This window comes from Scyliorhinus torazame, chromosome 6 (assembly GCF_047496885.1).
Source record: "Scyliorhinus torazame isolate Kashiwa2021f chromosome 6, sScyTor2.1, whole genome shotgun sequence".
NCBI classification, from domain to species: Eukaryota; Metazoa; Chordata; class Chondrichthyes; order Carcharhiniformes; family Scyliorhinidae; genus Scyliorhinus; species Scyliorhinus torazame.
In genome coordinates, this window is record NC_092712.1 from 23,948,283 (window position 1) to 23,964,256 (window position 15,974).

Here is a 15,974-nt window from a genome sequence, read left to right on the forward strand (position 1 = left end):
TTTACGCGGCGACAAGGCCTGGCGCGTGTAGATGATGCAGCTCCGCTTCCATTATCGGGCCCTGAATCGGTCGGGATAGGGGCCGTTTCGCGCCGTCGTGAACCTCAACGGCATTCACGACGGCGTGGGCACTTCGGCGCGGGAGTGGAGAATCCCGCCCCATAGCTCCAGCAATAATAAGAGCACTTATATTTGCTTATGGCCACTTTGCTTATTTTCTTTAAAACAGAAAATATACTTCTTGTGCATCACTAATAAATTAACACTGCATCCAACGTTAGAATGATTTCCTTTATTGCACTGATGGAATGAAGCATTACACAGCATTGTCCGAACAGGCAACGGTTGTGAGAAAATACTTTTATCTCTTCTTGCTACATGGATGAATGCTCTTCTTCAGTGACTGACTTCAGCTTGAACAGACAGCACAGCCGACGAACAAAGAACCTGACTGGAAATCCACAGCGAGATGGAATTATCCCTCCAGAATTCATGAATCTGAAGCTTCCAACCAAAATTAATGTTGACAGTCTCGGTCTAGTTCATAACAAATTCATGTCCGCGATGCCAAGTGTTATCTGGGCTGCACTAAACCGTCAGTCAAACTCTGTAAGAGGTCCCGAGGAATAATTTGGCATTGGGAATTAGAGTGTCACACCATGTTGTCGGCGGCAGAAGATCCCGGGTTCAATCCCTGGTATGTGCCTACAACGGTGTAAACCTGTCAACCTGGACAGGTTTCACCACATCACTGAACTTCATGGTCACGCGATAGGAATCAGCAGGTCTGCAGTGTTCACCAGGTGCTTTGCTGTGGTATTCAGCTGCAGTGAGTACAGTGGTATGGGGGGGGGGGGGGGGGGGGGGGGGGGAAAGAGAGAGAGAGAGAGAGAGGGGGGGGTCAGTTTAGAGAATGATATCAGATATTTAATTTCTCTCCATGCCGAGAACTTACTCTAGGCGAATGCCAAAATCTCGGAGTATAAACCATACCGAAGGCACAGGGGTGGGGGGGGGGGGTAACATTTTTAGTGTCCCCTGAGGAATGACTTGCCCGATAATGAGGAAGCTGTGCTGCTGGCCCATTATTGACAAGAAAAACAAATCGTGTCCTCTGGTGTCAATGTAACAGTCAGGAGAAGGCGGCCCATTGAGAGGTGAGTGAGTCATCAACAATGTTTATATTCACATCAGGTCACAGAAACACACAATTTCCCAACTGGACTAGACAGCAGATTTAATTGTTACAGTTCCTTTCGCTTGGAAGTACCTTCATTGGGAGAGGTGGGAAGATTAATAATGACAATATATTGTATTTCCAACATTACGATATGACTCTCACTGGATATCCTCCCATATCCCTCCTGGCAGCACAGAGGCTGACTCACTTTTAAGTGGGCTCTTCAGTCTGGATCAACGAGGAGAGTTCATTGGTCAATCGGAAACGCTTGCCATTCCAGTGGAAGTGCGATGGCGGATCACTCTCGGGGCTGCTGGCAAGGTATTCAAAGTGAGGGCTGAGTTCAAACGCCAGGGAAGACTTGACCAACCCTACGCTGCCCGACCTCTCCGAGGCTGGGTGATACACCCGCCCGTTCTCCGGCATGAACAGCCTTTCAGGCTCGAACCTCACAGCCAACTTGTCACCGCCCCCGCAGTAGGACAGCAGCTCCTCCTCCGACCCCTCTCCTTTAATCAGGTGCGTGAACACAATGGGCAGGTCATCACAGCGAACAAAGTTACGTTCGCGTCCACACAGCGACACGTAGGGGAATTCCTGGTAACGGCCAGTGGAGTTCTTCCGGAGTTGCTTGAAGAAGAAAACGAGGAACTGTTTATCTGTGTGATAACCAACAGAGAGAGTAGGTTAATTAAATGGAGGGTGATCGCCACCAAGCAATCAGTCATAAAACATTGTAGAGCAACTCGATACCAAGAAACCCAATATGGGATTCAGGGGAAACCTCAGAAGAATGTGAAACCAGTTGAAGAAAGTAATAAAAATGTAGTTACGAGGAGGGGCGGCATGTGGCGCAGTGGTTAGCACTGGGACTGCGGCGTTGAGGACCCGGGTTCAAATCCGGCCCTGGGTCACTGTCAGTGTGGAGTTTGCACATTCTCCCCGTGTCTGCATGGGTTTCACCCCCACAACCTAAAGATGTGCAGGTTAGGTGGATTGGCCACGCTAAATTGCCCCTTAATTGGAAAAGAAATAATTGGGTACTCTAAATTTATTTTTTTTAAATGTAGTTAAGGGGAAGTTAGATAAATACATGAAGGAGAAAGGAATATGCTGATTGGGTTAGATGAAGAGGGAGGGGACTCATATAGAGGAGGGGCGGCACAGTGGTTACCACTGCTGCCCCATATAACCAGGGACCCGAGTTCAATTCCGGCCTTGGGTGACTGTGTGGAGTTTGCACTTTCTCCCGTGTCTCCGTGGGTTTCCTCCGGATGCTTCGGTTTCATCCCACAGGTTCAAGGCGCTGAATGACCTACAATTCCTATAACTCCTGCAGGTTAGGTGGATTGGCCAGGCTAAATTTGCCCCTAATGATCCAAAAGATCATAGAATCCCTACAGTGCAGAAGGAGGCCATTCGTCCCATTGAGTCTGCACCAACCCTTTGAAAAAGCACCCTACCCAGGTCCAAATCCCATCCCAAACCCTACCCTATTCCTGCAACCCCACCCTAAGGGGAATTTATCACGTCTAATCCACCTAACCTGCTCATCTTTGGACTGTGGGAGGAAACCGGAGCACCCAGAGGAAATCCACGCAGACACGGGGAGAAAGTGCAAACACCAAGTGCAGTCACCCAAAGTCTGAATCGAACCCAGGTCCTTGGCGCTGTGAGGCAGCAGTGCTAACCACTGTGCCACGCCGGGTGTGCAGGTAAGGTAGAGTTACAGGGTTTGGGGGATAGGGCGGGGGAGTGAGCCTAGGTAAGGTGCTCTTTCAGAAGGTCACTGCAGACTCGATGGGCCAAATGGCTCCTTCTGCCTGCAGCGGTAAAGGTAAATTCGCCATAGTCCCAGATAACCATAGGCTGCTTTCCTCTTTTGAGGGGGAGAGCTGACTGGTTGTGATTTAACCTGAAGATCACCACACCTCAGATGAGGAGCAAGATTGAGAAGGCGGGTCCTTCATGAATAACCTCAGCCAGTACAAGAATTGAACCCACGCTGCTGGCCTTGTTCTGCATCACGAACCAGCTGGCTAGCTAACTGAGCTCAGGATTTCATGGATTCTGTAAAAACTAAGGAGATCTTCTGGGCTGAATGGTTTGTTTCTATTCTGTAAGTTCTGTGCAGCTCCCTTGATGGCACAGGGCTATTCAAACAGCAGCTTGAGGTCATCTAGTGCCTTTCAACTTGAAATCCAGATTTTGTAGTTCAGGAAACGTGATCCTATTTTTGCTAAGATTTATTTGCTGATTTATCCTGTGTGGATTTTGTTGCTCTGACAGTCTCGGTATGGGACGGCCTTATTTGGCACTGCTGCCTCCTGTGTGGATCAATCCTGAATTAGCAACACCAGGATACGTCAGCATACGCAGCTTGGAATAAACGTCAACTCACGAGAAAGTGTTTTTCAATGCCATGTGCCACACAATGTTCCATGGAATGTAAACATGCAGCCCACAATATAAAAAGATGCCCCCCACCCATTTCTTATTTTGTTAGGAAACTCACTGTATGATGTGGAACCCACCCACGTTTAATTCCCCACAGAACGTGATCTGGTGTCAGCAGTGACTCAGGGGTTTGAGGATTTTACACCCACTTCAGGGGCTATGGAGGGGCGGGGGCACTATTTCAAAGTGATCGGGGGAGATCCTTCTGGTGACCTGAGCAATATTCATCCCTCAACCAACATTAGTAAATCATATTGTCCAATCTTTATGTCCTTAGAGTGTGGGAGCTTTCTGTACAGAAATTGGTTGCTGTGTTTCTTACTTTACAACAGTCACAATACTTTGCACTGCAGGATGTTCTGAAAGGCACTATACAAATACAAGTGTTACTTTCTTGATCTCAGCCCAGAGAGCAGTGAAATCCTAAAATTGAGTTTAGTTTCCTGGACAAAGCATATGATAAATTTTGATGCTCAGTATTTAGACTCCCTTGCAGAATGGGTACAGGAAGGGGGACTGGTGCCGATGAAACCAAACCCCAAAGTGCGCAGATTAGGTGGACTGGCCATGTGCCGGGTTACAGGGATAGGGCGGGGGAGTGGGCCTAGGTCGGGTGCTCTTTTGGAAAGTCGGCGCAGACTCGATGGGCCAAATGGCCTCCTTCTGCACTGCAGGAATATACATATCAGTTAGACCCAATTTTCTTCTCACTCTCTCTACTCTGGATGGCCTCGCAACATGCACAAGTAATTAACCACTTGGCACATGCCAGAGTCAGCCCACAGCAGCGTGGCCAGATTCGGAGATTGGCCATTTGAGGAACTATGAAGGAGACCCCTCTCTTTGTGTAGTAGGGTGTCACACAGGTCCAACCAGTAAATTCGAGTCATTCTTCCATGAGCAGAACTGTGGCTTTAGTGAATCAGAACAAGGCTACACATCGCAGTGTGCAAACTATTGACAAGCACACAAGGTTGTAGGATTGGACACAGAGTGACGGTGTTGGAACACGGATCAGTAACAGGGGCTCCTTTAAGGTTGACCTCACAGCAAAAGATAGAAAATAATCTCAAAGGTACTGGATGGTAGAGTCCGTTAGAACTTCAGCTCTCACCTCTAGAACTAGGCTTCCTTTTGGATCAGGCCAACTGGGTGAAGAACACCGCCCATCAAAGACTGAATTTATTTTACTGAGGACTCTCACACATCAATCTCCAGCTCTTGCTCCGAACTCTGCAAACCATTATAACACTGTCTGTTTTGAAGGGAACGAAGAAGGCAGAAAGGTGACTTGATAGAGGTATACAAGGTGATGAGAGGCATGGATTGAGTGGATAGCCAGAGACTTTTCCCCAGGGTGGAAATGACTGTCACGAGGGGACATAATTTTAAGGTGATTGGAGGAAGGTATAGGGGAGATGTCAGAGGTAGATTTTTTACACATAGAATGGTTGGTGTGTGGAATGCACTGCCAGCAGAGGTGGTGGAGTCAGAGTCCCTAGGGACATTTAAGCGACTCTTAGACAGGCATATGGACGGCAGTAAATTGAAGGGGTGTAGGTTAGGTCGATCTTAGATTAGGATAAATGATCGGCTCAACATCATGGGCTAAAGGGCCTGTACTGTGCTGCACTGTTTTATGTTCTATGGCATGGAAAATGGAGAGTTTAGAGCTCTTCGAAGGCTGGAGCTATTGGTGAGGTTGGGTTAACAAAGTTTGGATTGGATTGGATTTGTTTATTGTCACGTGTACCGAGGTACAGTGAAAAGTATTTTTCTGCGAGCAGCTCAACAGATCATTAAATACATGGGAAGAAAAGAAAATACATAATAGGGCAACATAACATATACAATGTAACTACATAAGCACCGGCATCGGATGAAGCATACAGGGTGTAGTGTTAATGAGGTCAGTCCATAAGAGGGTCTGTTTAGTCCTTTATCTAAATGGCAACACTTAAGATTAGAGAGAGGAATGAAGAGCCAAGCTGCTCAAGGCAGATATATGTTAACTCCGAGAATTGACAGCGTTTGCTGTAAGGGATGCAAGATTTTATTTGGAAGAGGTTTTATTTTTAAAATTGCTTATACACGTGAGACTCAGGACAATTTTCACCCAACATTTTCAGAGGGCTGTGACAGAATATTTGTTCGAACACGTTCAGTGCTGAAGGATATATATTCACACCTGCACTCCCCACAGAGATTCCTGATTTTCTGTCACATGATCGACAAAAAATTCCAAAAAGTCACAAATTTAATAATAATCATCTTTTATTGTCACAAGTAGGGTTACATTAACATTGCAATGAAGTTACTGTGAAAAGCCCCTAGTCGCCACATTCCGGCGCCTGTTCGGGTAGGCCGGTACGGGAATTGAACCCACGCTGCTGGCCTTGTTCTGCATTACAAACCAGCTGGCTAGCACACTGAGCTAAACCAGCCCATATAACCATGGAGACAGCGAGGAAGAGATCAGGTTGCATGTTCCACGCGTGCACACTGGTGACCAGCTCAGAGCAGTGGTTTGAGAGCAACCAGTCATTCCATCCAGGTAAAGTAAGAGGATTTGAGAACCTCCCGGGAGTGAAGAATGGACAAAATACAACTTGCTCACAAATTTGATTTTAAAATTAAATGTTACTTGGGCAGGGATTCGAAGTCTCTATATTCTGTAACATTTAACAAAATGCTGTACTTGATTTTTTTAAAGTTCCTTCGTGGGATGTGGGTGTGGCTGGCTCGATCGGCATATATTGTCCACCCCTAATTGCCCTCGAGAAGTTGGTGTAGCGTTGCCTTCGAACTGCTGCAGTCTATGTGGTGCAGGCACACCCACAACACTGATCGGGAGGGAGTTCCAGGATTTTACTCAACGACAGTGATGGAACGGCGATATATTTCCAAGTCAGGGTGGTGATGATCCCAGGTAAAAACTCATCTGGTTCACTCACATCCTTTAACAAGTGAAGTCTGCCATTCTTGCCTGGTCTGGCCTACATGCAACTCCAGCTTCACAATAATTGACTCTTAACAGCCCCCTCAAAGGCAATTAGGGATGGGCAACAAATGCTGGCCCAGCCAGTGACCCCCACATCCTATGAATGAATTTTTTATAACGTGCCTGCTGCACTTGTCCTTCTATATGGGAGTGGTGGTGGGTTTGTGATGCTGGAGACCTCATGAGAAGGCCGGGATTGATCATCCACTCGGCACCTCTGGCTGATGATTGTTGCAAATGCTCCAGCCTCACCTTATGCGGCTCCTCCATCATTGAGGATGGGGAAATTTGTGAAGACACCTCCTCCAGTGAGTTGTTCAATTGTCCACCACCATTCACGGCTGGATGTGGCAGTACTGCAGAGCTTAGATCTGATGCATTCATTGTGGAATCGCTTAGCTCTTGTCTATTACTTGCTGCTTATGCTGTTTGGCACATGTAGCCCTGTGTTGTAGCTTCACCAGGTGGACACCTCATGTTTAGGTATGTTCATGTTTAGGTATGCCTGATGTTGCTCCTGGCATGCTCTCCTCTGAACCAGAGTGGATCCCCAGCTTGGTGGTAATGGTAGAGGGCCATGAGGTTGCAGATTGTGGTTGAATACAACTCTGCTGCTGCTGATGGCCCACACCGCCTCATGGATGCCCAGTCATGAACTGCCAGATTTGTTCTGAATCTAACCCATTTCGCTCAGTGCCACACAACACGATGGAAGGTAGCTTCAGTGTAAAGATGGGACTTCACCTCCACAAAGATTGTGTAGAGGTCATGTCTACCAATACTGTCATGGATAGAAGTATCTGCAACAGTTAGGGACCTGAGGGCTCATGTAGATAGATTTTTGAAGATGGTAAGAAATATTGAGAGAGCAGTTAGCAAAGCATATGGGTTTAAGGTTTCGTAAATGAAGATATTGAGCCACACTAGAATGAGGGGCCATAATTTAAAAACAAGGTGTCTTCATGTTTTGTTTTGTTTTAAATGTATTTATTCAAAGTTTTTCAATAATTTTACAAAACACTCCAAAAAGGAAAATAATACAAAGAAAGAAGGGTAACATGCCAACAAAACGTGGGCTTAAGTAGTGCGCCCTTTCCAAGAGCTGGTGCAGACTCGATGGGCCAAATGGCCTCTTCTGCACTGTAAATTCTATGATTCTATGAATGGCACAGCAGGGCCGAAAGGCCGAGTGGCCTATTCCTGCTCCTGATTCATACGTTCATAGATACAAAGGCAGGGAAGTCATGCTGAACTTTGTTAAAGCTCTGGGGAGGCCGCAACTAGAGCATTGTGTCCAATTCTAGCCACCACACTTTAGGAAAGATGTGAATATCCTTGAGAGGGTGCAGAGGAGATTTACCAGAATAGATCTACAGATGAGGGAATTTAGCTGAAAGGTTCAGGTGGAGTAAAGCAGATTGAGGGAAGATCTGATTGTGCTGTGCTACATTGACAGTTTTGATAAAGGCAGACAAAGAACTGCTGTCGCCACTTGCTGATCATACAAAGACTAAGAGACATAGATTCAAGGTTTTAGGCAAGAGACACATGGGAGATATTTTTACTCAGGGTAATGACTTGGAACTTACAGAAGTAGTAGGAAATGGAACGAAGACTGATTTCAAAAGGGAATTAGACGGGCAGCTGAGAGAACTAAACTTGCAGAGCTACAGGAATCGAGTGGGGGGGGGGGGGGGGGTGGAATAGGGACTGATTGATTTACTCTGAGAGAGCCAGCAATGACTCATTGGGTTGAATAGCCTCCTTCATTGCTGCAAGGCTGACATTTATAGCCCATCCCTAATTGCCCTTGAACCGAGTGGTTTGTTGGGCTATTTTCGACTGGCAGTTGAGAGTTAATCACATTGATGTGGGTCTGGAGTCACATGTAGGCCAGACCAAGTAAGGATGACAGATTTCCTTCCCTAAAGGGCATTAATGAACCAGGTGGGTTTTTACAACAATTGCTGATAGTTTCCTGGTCACCTTTACTGAGATTAGCTTTATATTCCAGATTTATTTATCTATTTATTTTAATTTAGAGTACCCAATTATTTTTTCCAATTACGGGGCAATTTAGCGCGGCCAATCCACCTATCCTGCACATCTTTGGGTTGTGGGGGTGAAACCCACGCAGACACGGGGAGAATGTGCAAACGCCACACGGACAGTGACCCAAGGCCGGGATTCGAACCCGGGTCCTCAGCGCTGTAGGCAGCAATGCTAACCACTGTGCCACCGTGCTGCCCCATATTCCAGATTTATGAATTGAATTTAAATTCCACCAGCTGCCATGGGGCTGTGGCTCTGGATTACTGGTCTATGATACTGCCACTACACCACTGCCACTACACCACTGCCACTACACCACTGCCACTACACCACTGCCACTACACCACTGCCACTACACCACCACCTCTCCATTCTGTAATGACTCGATGTCAGGAGATTGCTGGGGACAGTTCATATTGCAATCCTAGGCATGTGAACTCTTCCATGGTATACATAAGGAGATGCTTCATATCACAGGAGTTTTGATCGGCTTCTGAAAATCACATATTTTATGAATGCAAGACAAAAAAAGTGAAGTGTAACTGTCCATATCATATCTGATTCTCGGGTAATATTTTATGTTTCTGTGTGTCAGATGTACTCCTTAAAGTGAAAAGTCAACTGTGCCAGAGCAACACTCACCTTTAAAGCAAGTGATGAAATTTTTCACCTTCGTGTCATCAAGGAAGAGCTGCAAATAAACACAGGACAGGGTCAACACCACGTCTCACACAAAAACACAGGACAGTGTCGACACCACGTCTCACACAAAAACACAGGACAGGGTCAACACCACGTCTCACGCAAAACCACAGGATAGGGTCAGCACCAAGTCTCACACAAAACACAGGAGTGTCAACACCACGTCTCACACAAAAACACAGGACAGGGTCAACACCACGACTCTCACAAATACACAGTACAGGGTCAACACCACGTCTCACGCAAAAACACAGGATAGGGTCAGCACCAAGTCTCACACAAAACACAGGAGTGTCAACACCACGTCTCACGCAAAACCACAGGACAGGGTCAACACCAAGTCTCTCACAAAACACAGGAGTGTCAACACCACATCTCACGCAAAAACACAGGACAGTGTCAACACCACGTTTCACACAAAAACACAGGACAGGGTCAACACCACGTCTCACATGAAACACAGGACAGGGTCAACGCCACGTCTCACACAAAACACAGGAGTGTCAACACCACGTCTCACACAAAAACACAGGACAGCGTCAACACCACAAAGAACTCAAAAACACAGGACACTTTGACGCTACGACTAAGAAAGCACATAAATGCCTATACTTTCTCAGGAAACTAAGGAAATTCGGCATGTCCGCATTGACTCTTACCAACTTTTACAGATGCACCATAGAAAGCAGACTGCCTGGCTGCATCACAGCCTGGTATGGCAACTGCTCAGCCCAAGACCGTAAGAAACTATAGAGTCATGAACCCCACCCAGTCCAACACACAAACCCGCCTCCCATTCATTGACTCGGTCTACACCTCCCACTGCCATGGGAAAGCAGGCAGCATAATCAAAAACCCCTCTCACCCGGATTATTCTCTCTTCCAACCTCTTGCAGCATGGTAGCACAGTGGTTAGCACAGTTGCTTCACAGCTCCAGGGTCCCAGGTTCGATTCCCTGCTTGGGTCACTGACTGTGCGGAGTCTGCACGTTCTCCCCGTGTCTGCGTGGGTTTCCTCCGGGAGCGCCAATTTCCTCCCAGTCCAAAGACGTGCAGGTTAGGTGGATTGGCCATGCTAAATTGCCCTTAGGTTAGGTGGGGTTACTGGTTTACGGGGATAGGGTGGAGGTGTGGTCTTAAGTGGGGTGCTCTTTCCAAGAGCCAGTGCAGACTCGATGGGCCAAATGGCCTCCTTCAGCACTGTAAATTCTATGATCTATGATTAGAAGATACAAAATTCTGAGAACACGCACTAACAAATTCAAAAACAGCTTTCTCCCCACTGTCACCAAACTCCTCTTATTTTGATTTGAATGGAAGGAATGATCTGTCTGAACTATACGCAGAACAACTCTTTTCACTGTACCTCGCTGCACGTGACAACAAAAAATCCAATCCAATCCAGTGTCAATACCAGGTCCTGTTTTTGATAAATTTAGAGTAATTCCCTCTAAATTACATTAGAGTAATTTTATTTTCCAATTAAGGGGCAATTTAGCATGGCCAATCCATCTGAGATATTATATTCAGAAGAGATTTACTTACCCAGAGTAATGTTCAATACTTTATTTATGTACGGGGATAATATCCAACCTCGTCTTTTCTTCTCCTGTAGGGAGTTGGGCTGCATAGAATTACAGAGAATGTACAACAGAGAAACAGGCCATTTGGCCCAACTGATCTATGCTGGTATTTTTGCTCTAAGACCCTCTTGGACTCACTCAATTTAATCTTCTTTTCTATCCTCCTGTTTGGGTTTATCCAGCTTCCTCTTAAATACATCTATGCTACTCCTTCAACTGCTCCTTGTGGTGGCAAATTCCACAGTCTAACCACTCTGGGTAAAGATACACCTTTAAGAACGATTCTTATCCATCCTTTCCCTTGCCACCACAACAGGCTGGGCTCCTTTCTCCATCTTGTGTGTCCATCACCCTGTTAGGAGCTCCTTGTGCAGAATAAGACAGACAAAAGAACAAATGTGGAGCTAGATCAAAGTAGGCAGCAGCTGTACATCAGAATTAGATGGCACGAAAGGCAAATGGATGACCGGTTTTGGCAAGAGACGGGGGATGGCAAATAAACAAGAGATGTGGAAAGAAAAGGAGATTGAGTAGTGAAGAAACAGAATAAAAAACCCTTAACAAGTGCAAAAGAAGAAAGATGTGAACTAACACATATGCCAGAAAGCGTTGCAATCAAAGATAATCATTTGAGGCACGACACGTTCACTATAACAGGATGAAGTTAAATGATTAGCTCCAGACCATTCCGCATCTCTCTGAACTCAGCTACTTGGAAATTAAGACTATGCCCAGTGCTGGCTGCTTGTCTCTGCCCGCCCTTTCTTTGGCTGATGGTCCTGTGTGACATTCCTACAGGAATGATATCAGCCTCATTGCCCTATCACTCTTTACTGCTGTGTCCAGCTTCTCCCACAACTCTTACCTTTCTTTTTCTCCCTCTACCCGTGCTCTTTTTCACTTTTTTTGCTGTTTCTCTTGTCACAGCGAATGGTGCACAGGGCAGACTTCCACCCGATTCCAAAGCTAGCTTTTGCTGGAACAGGTCACTATGCCCGTCACCAGAGGGGCACCTCTCCGCATCAAGGATGAAGTCTCTCCTGGTCTTACCGCCTGCCATGGGCACATTGGAAGGATTTTGCAGGTCGATTCTCAACCTGTTTGGTCGAGTTATGAACGCTCCTTCCTTGGCCATCAGGACCTGGGGTGGGAATCAAACCCGGAGCTTCTGGCTTAGAGGCAGGGGGACGCTACCCACTGCGGCACAAGACCTCTTTTGCATAATGTAGCTACTGTTACATCAACATTTTTGTTTTAAATTGGAAATGTCTGGATGATCAAAAGTTACATCGAGTGCTTTTAATCCTTTCATGGGAAGTGGGTGTCGCTGACAAGGTCGGCATTTGTTGCTCATCCCTATCTGCCCTTGAACTGAGGGTTGCTCAGTTATTTCAGAGGACAGTTAACAGTCAACCACAAGGACAAAGGGAGCAAATCTACAGTGTCATGTGAGAGTACCTTTAAGAAATGGGTGTGTATATAAATATCTGTAGTGAGAGTACCTTTAAGAATGGGTGTTTATTACTGCAGTGATGTCAGAGAGTGGGTGGAGCTGGGCTGTCTGTCAGCTTTTTACTTTCGCTTTAGGCTTTTTGCTGCAGGGTGGGTTTGGTTTCATTTTAGTTTTGGAGAAGCTGCAATCACAGCAGGATGTGTGTGAATCTCTGCAAGCTTATGAGTGTCCATTTGCTGATTTCAACGTGGGAACTGTTCTCAGTAGTGAAGTTAAGCCTGATGTCTTTCTGCTAAAAGGTGTTTTTAAGTCTTGTGGATGTTAAAAGGAAAGTAAGAATTATTTAGTGTTGTTTTCTTTGGGGGTTGTATTTGAATTGATGGTTGCTAAGATGTTCACTGTATGTGAACAGTAGTGGACTCGCCAACACTAAGGGCATTCAAATGGTCATTGGATAGACATATGGACGATAAGGGAATAGTGTAGATGGGCTTTAGAGTGGTTTCACAGGTCGGCGCAACATCGAGGGCCGAAGGGCCTGTACTGCGCTGTAATGTTCTATGTTGTAAAAAGGTTAACTTGAGTTCATAGAATAAACATTGTTTTGGTTTAAAAAATACTTTTCCATTTCTGCTGTACCACACCTGTAGAGTGGGCCGTGTGCTCCCCATACCACAATCTATTAAAAGTTGTTGGTCAGGTGAACTCCATGATACACTTTGGGGTTCTCTAAACCCTGGCCCAAACAAGAGGCCCTTGTGGTGTATAGAAAGTTGAGGAGGAAACTCGAAAAAGCCATTCGGAGAGCAAAGACGGGGCATGAAAATGGACTGGCGGCTAAGGTTAGGGGAAATCTCAAGATATTCCTTAAGTATATCAAGGGGAAGAGGATAACCAGCGAAAGAAGAAGGCCCATTAAGGACCAAAGGGTGTGTTGAGCCGGATGATATTTGTAGGGTGTTAAACGAGTACTTCACATCGGTCTTCACTTTAGAGGAGAACGAGGGTACAAAATTCAGACAGAGGGATCGTGAGGCTCTTGAGCAGTTTGGCATAGGGAGTGAGGAGGTACTGGAGGTTTTGGCAGGCTTAAAAGTCGACAAATCCCCAGGTCCAGATGAGTTGTATCCCAGGCTGCTGTGGGAGGCAAGGGAGGAAATTACAGGGGCTCTGACTCAAATTTTTAATTCCTGGCTGACCACAGGGGAGGACAGCTAATGTGGTTCCACTTTTCAAAAAGGATGGTAGAGGTAAACCGGGGAATTACAGCGCATTGAGTCTCATGTCAGTGGTAGGAAACTATTGGAGAAAATTCTGAAGGAGAGAATCTATCTCCACTTGGAGAGGCAAGGTTTGATCAATGACGGACAGCATGGCTTTGTCAGAGGAAGGTCATGCCTAATGAATTTGATTACATTTTTTGAGGCGGTGACCAGGTGTGTAGATGAGGGTGGTGCAGTTGATGTAGTTTACATGGATTTCTGAAAAGGCTTTGGCAAGGTCCAACATGGGAGACTGGTTTAAAAAAAGTAAAAGCACTGGGATCCAGGGTAACATGGCAAGTTAGATCCAAAATTGGCTTAATGATAGGAAATAGAGGGTGGTGATAGAAGGCTGTTTGTGTGACTGGAGGTCGGTGTCCAGTGGCATACCACAGGTATCAATGCTGGGTTTGTGATATACAAACGATATAGAAGAAAATGTGGGGAGGATGATAAGCGAGTTTGCAGATGACATGAAGATTGGCCATGTGATTGACAGTAAAGGAGGTCTTAGGTTACAGGAGGATATAGACGGATTGGTCAGCTAGGCAAATCAGTGGCAGATGCAATTTAACCCTGAAAAGTGTGAGATGATGCACTTTGAAATGAGTAACACAACAAGGGAGTATTCAATAAATGGCAGGACGCTAGGAAGCTGAGTGGGATCTTGGGGTGCTTGTCCATAGATCCCTAAAGGCGACAGGTCAGGTTAATAGGGTAGTTAAGGCATACGGGGACACTTGCCTTTATCAATCATAACATAGATTCTCAGAGCAGGGAGGTTATGTTGGAGTTGTACAGGACTTTGGTTAGGTCACAGTTGGGCACTGTGTTCAGTTCTGGTCACCTTACTGTAGGAAGGATGTGATTGTACTAGAGAGGGTGCAGAGGAGATTCACCAGGATGTTGCCTGGGATGGAGCATTTTAGTTATGAAGAGAGGCTGTATAAGTTTGTGTTGTTTTCTTTGGAGCAGGGAAGGCTGAGAGGGGACCTGATTGAGGTGTATCAGATTACGTGGGGCATGGGCAGGGTGGATAGGAAGCAGTTGTTCCCCTTGTATTAAGGGTCAACAACAAGGGGGTATAATCTTAAAGTGAAAGGCTTAGAGGGGAGGTGGAGGTTTAGAGGGGATTTGAGGAAAGAAATGTCATCCAGAGGATGGTGGGAGTCTGGAGTGCACTGATGGAGGTCAGGCAGGAAACCTCACAGCCTTTAAAAAGTACGTGGATGAGCATTAGAAATGTAATAACATTCAAGGCTGTGGGCCCAGTGCTGGGAAGTGGGATTAATCTGGATTAGAGTAGTTTTTTTTTTTATAAATCGGTGCCAAATGGCCTCTTCTGTACTGTATGATTCTATGATTGCTGAGAGTCTGGAATCACACGTAGGACAGACCAAGTAAGGACGGGAGATTTCCTTTCCTAAAGGACATTTGTGAACCAGATGGAATTGTATGAAAATCGATGGTCACCATTACTGAGATTGGCTTTCAATTCCAGATTTTATGATTGATTGAACTGAAATTCCATCAGCTGCCATGATGGGATTTGATGCTCCCAAAGCATTAGTCTGGTCCTCTGGATTACTGGTCCCGTCACATTCCCACTGCACCAGCACACTGTATCCACACCGTCAATAAAGAGGAATGGAAGATACATTTACACAGTCAGGATGTCCTGAGGTAATGGAAATCACAAAGTGGTTTTGCAGTATGGACACTGTAGCAGCCCATATGTGCACAGCAAACTCCCACAACAATGAGTTAACAATCAGAATGGTTGTTTCAGATGTTGGTCGTAAGATAAATGTTTCTAAACACAGATCGGGAAGGAACTCCTCGATCTGCTCTTCTTCTAATAGCAATGTGGGATTTTTGATGTCCACCAGAGAGGGTCGAGAAGAAGCCCTGGTTTAACATCTCCATCCCAATGATGTCAACTCTGGCCTTGGGGCGGCACGGTGGCGCAGTGGGCAGCACTTCTGCCTCAAGGCACCGAGGGCCCAGGTTCGAACCCGGCCCCGGGTCACTGTCCGTGTGGAGTTTGCACATTCTCCCTGTGTCTGCGTGGGTCTCACCCCCATAACCCAAAGATGTGCAGGGTAGGTGGACTAGCCATGCTAAATTGTCCCTTAATTGGGGAAAAAAAAAGAATTGGGTACTCTAAATTGCAGCACTAACCTGGAGTGTTAGGCCAGGTTTTTTGCGAACAGGAGGCTGCAGTAGGAGTTAAACTTTCTGATTCAGAGTCAAGCATGCTACCCACCGAGACACAGTGGACCAC

The 15,974-nt window shown here is 46.1% G+C and overlaps 1 protein-coding gene across 1 annotated transcript in view; it reads right to left on the bottom strand.

Moving 5' to 3' along the window:
• Window positions 1–277: 277 nt before the first annotated feature.
• c6h8orf82 (chromosome 6 C8orf82 homolog) overlaps window positions 278–15,974 on the bottom strand; it is a 40,584-nt gene continuing 24,887 nt past the window's right edge. Inside the window, exons 2-3 of the mRNA XM_072508026.1 lie at window positions 9,333–9,381; window positions 278–1,839 (exon numbers count right to left, since the gene is read on the bottom strand). Of these exons, the coding sequence (XP_072364127.1) occupies window positions 1,391–1,839; window positions 9,333–9,381 (498 nt within the window). The 3' untranslated portion in view covers window positions 278–1,390. The remainder of the gene's footprint in view (window positions 1,840–9,332; window positions 9,382–15,974) is intronic.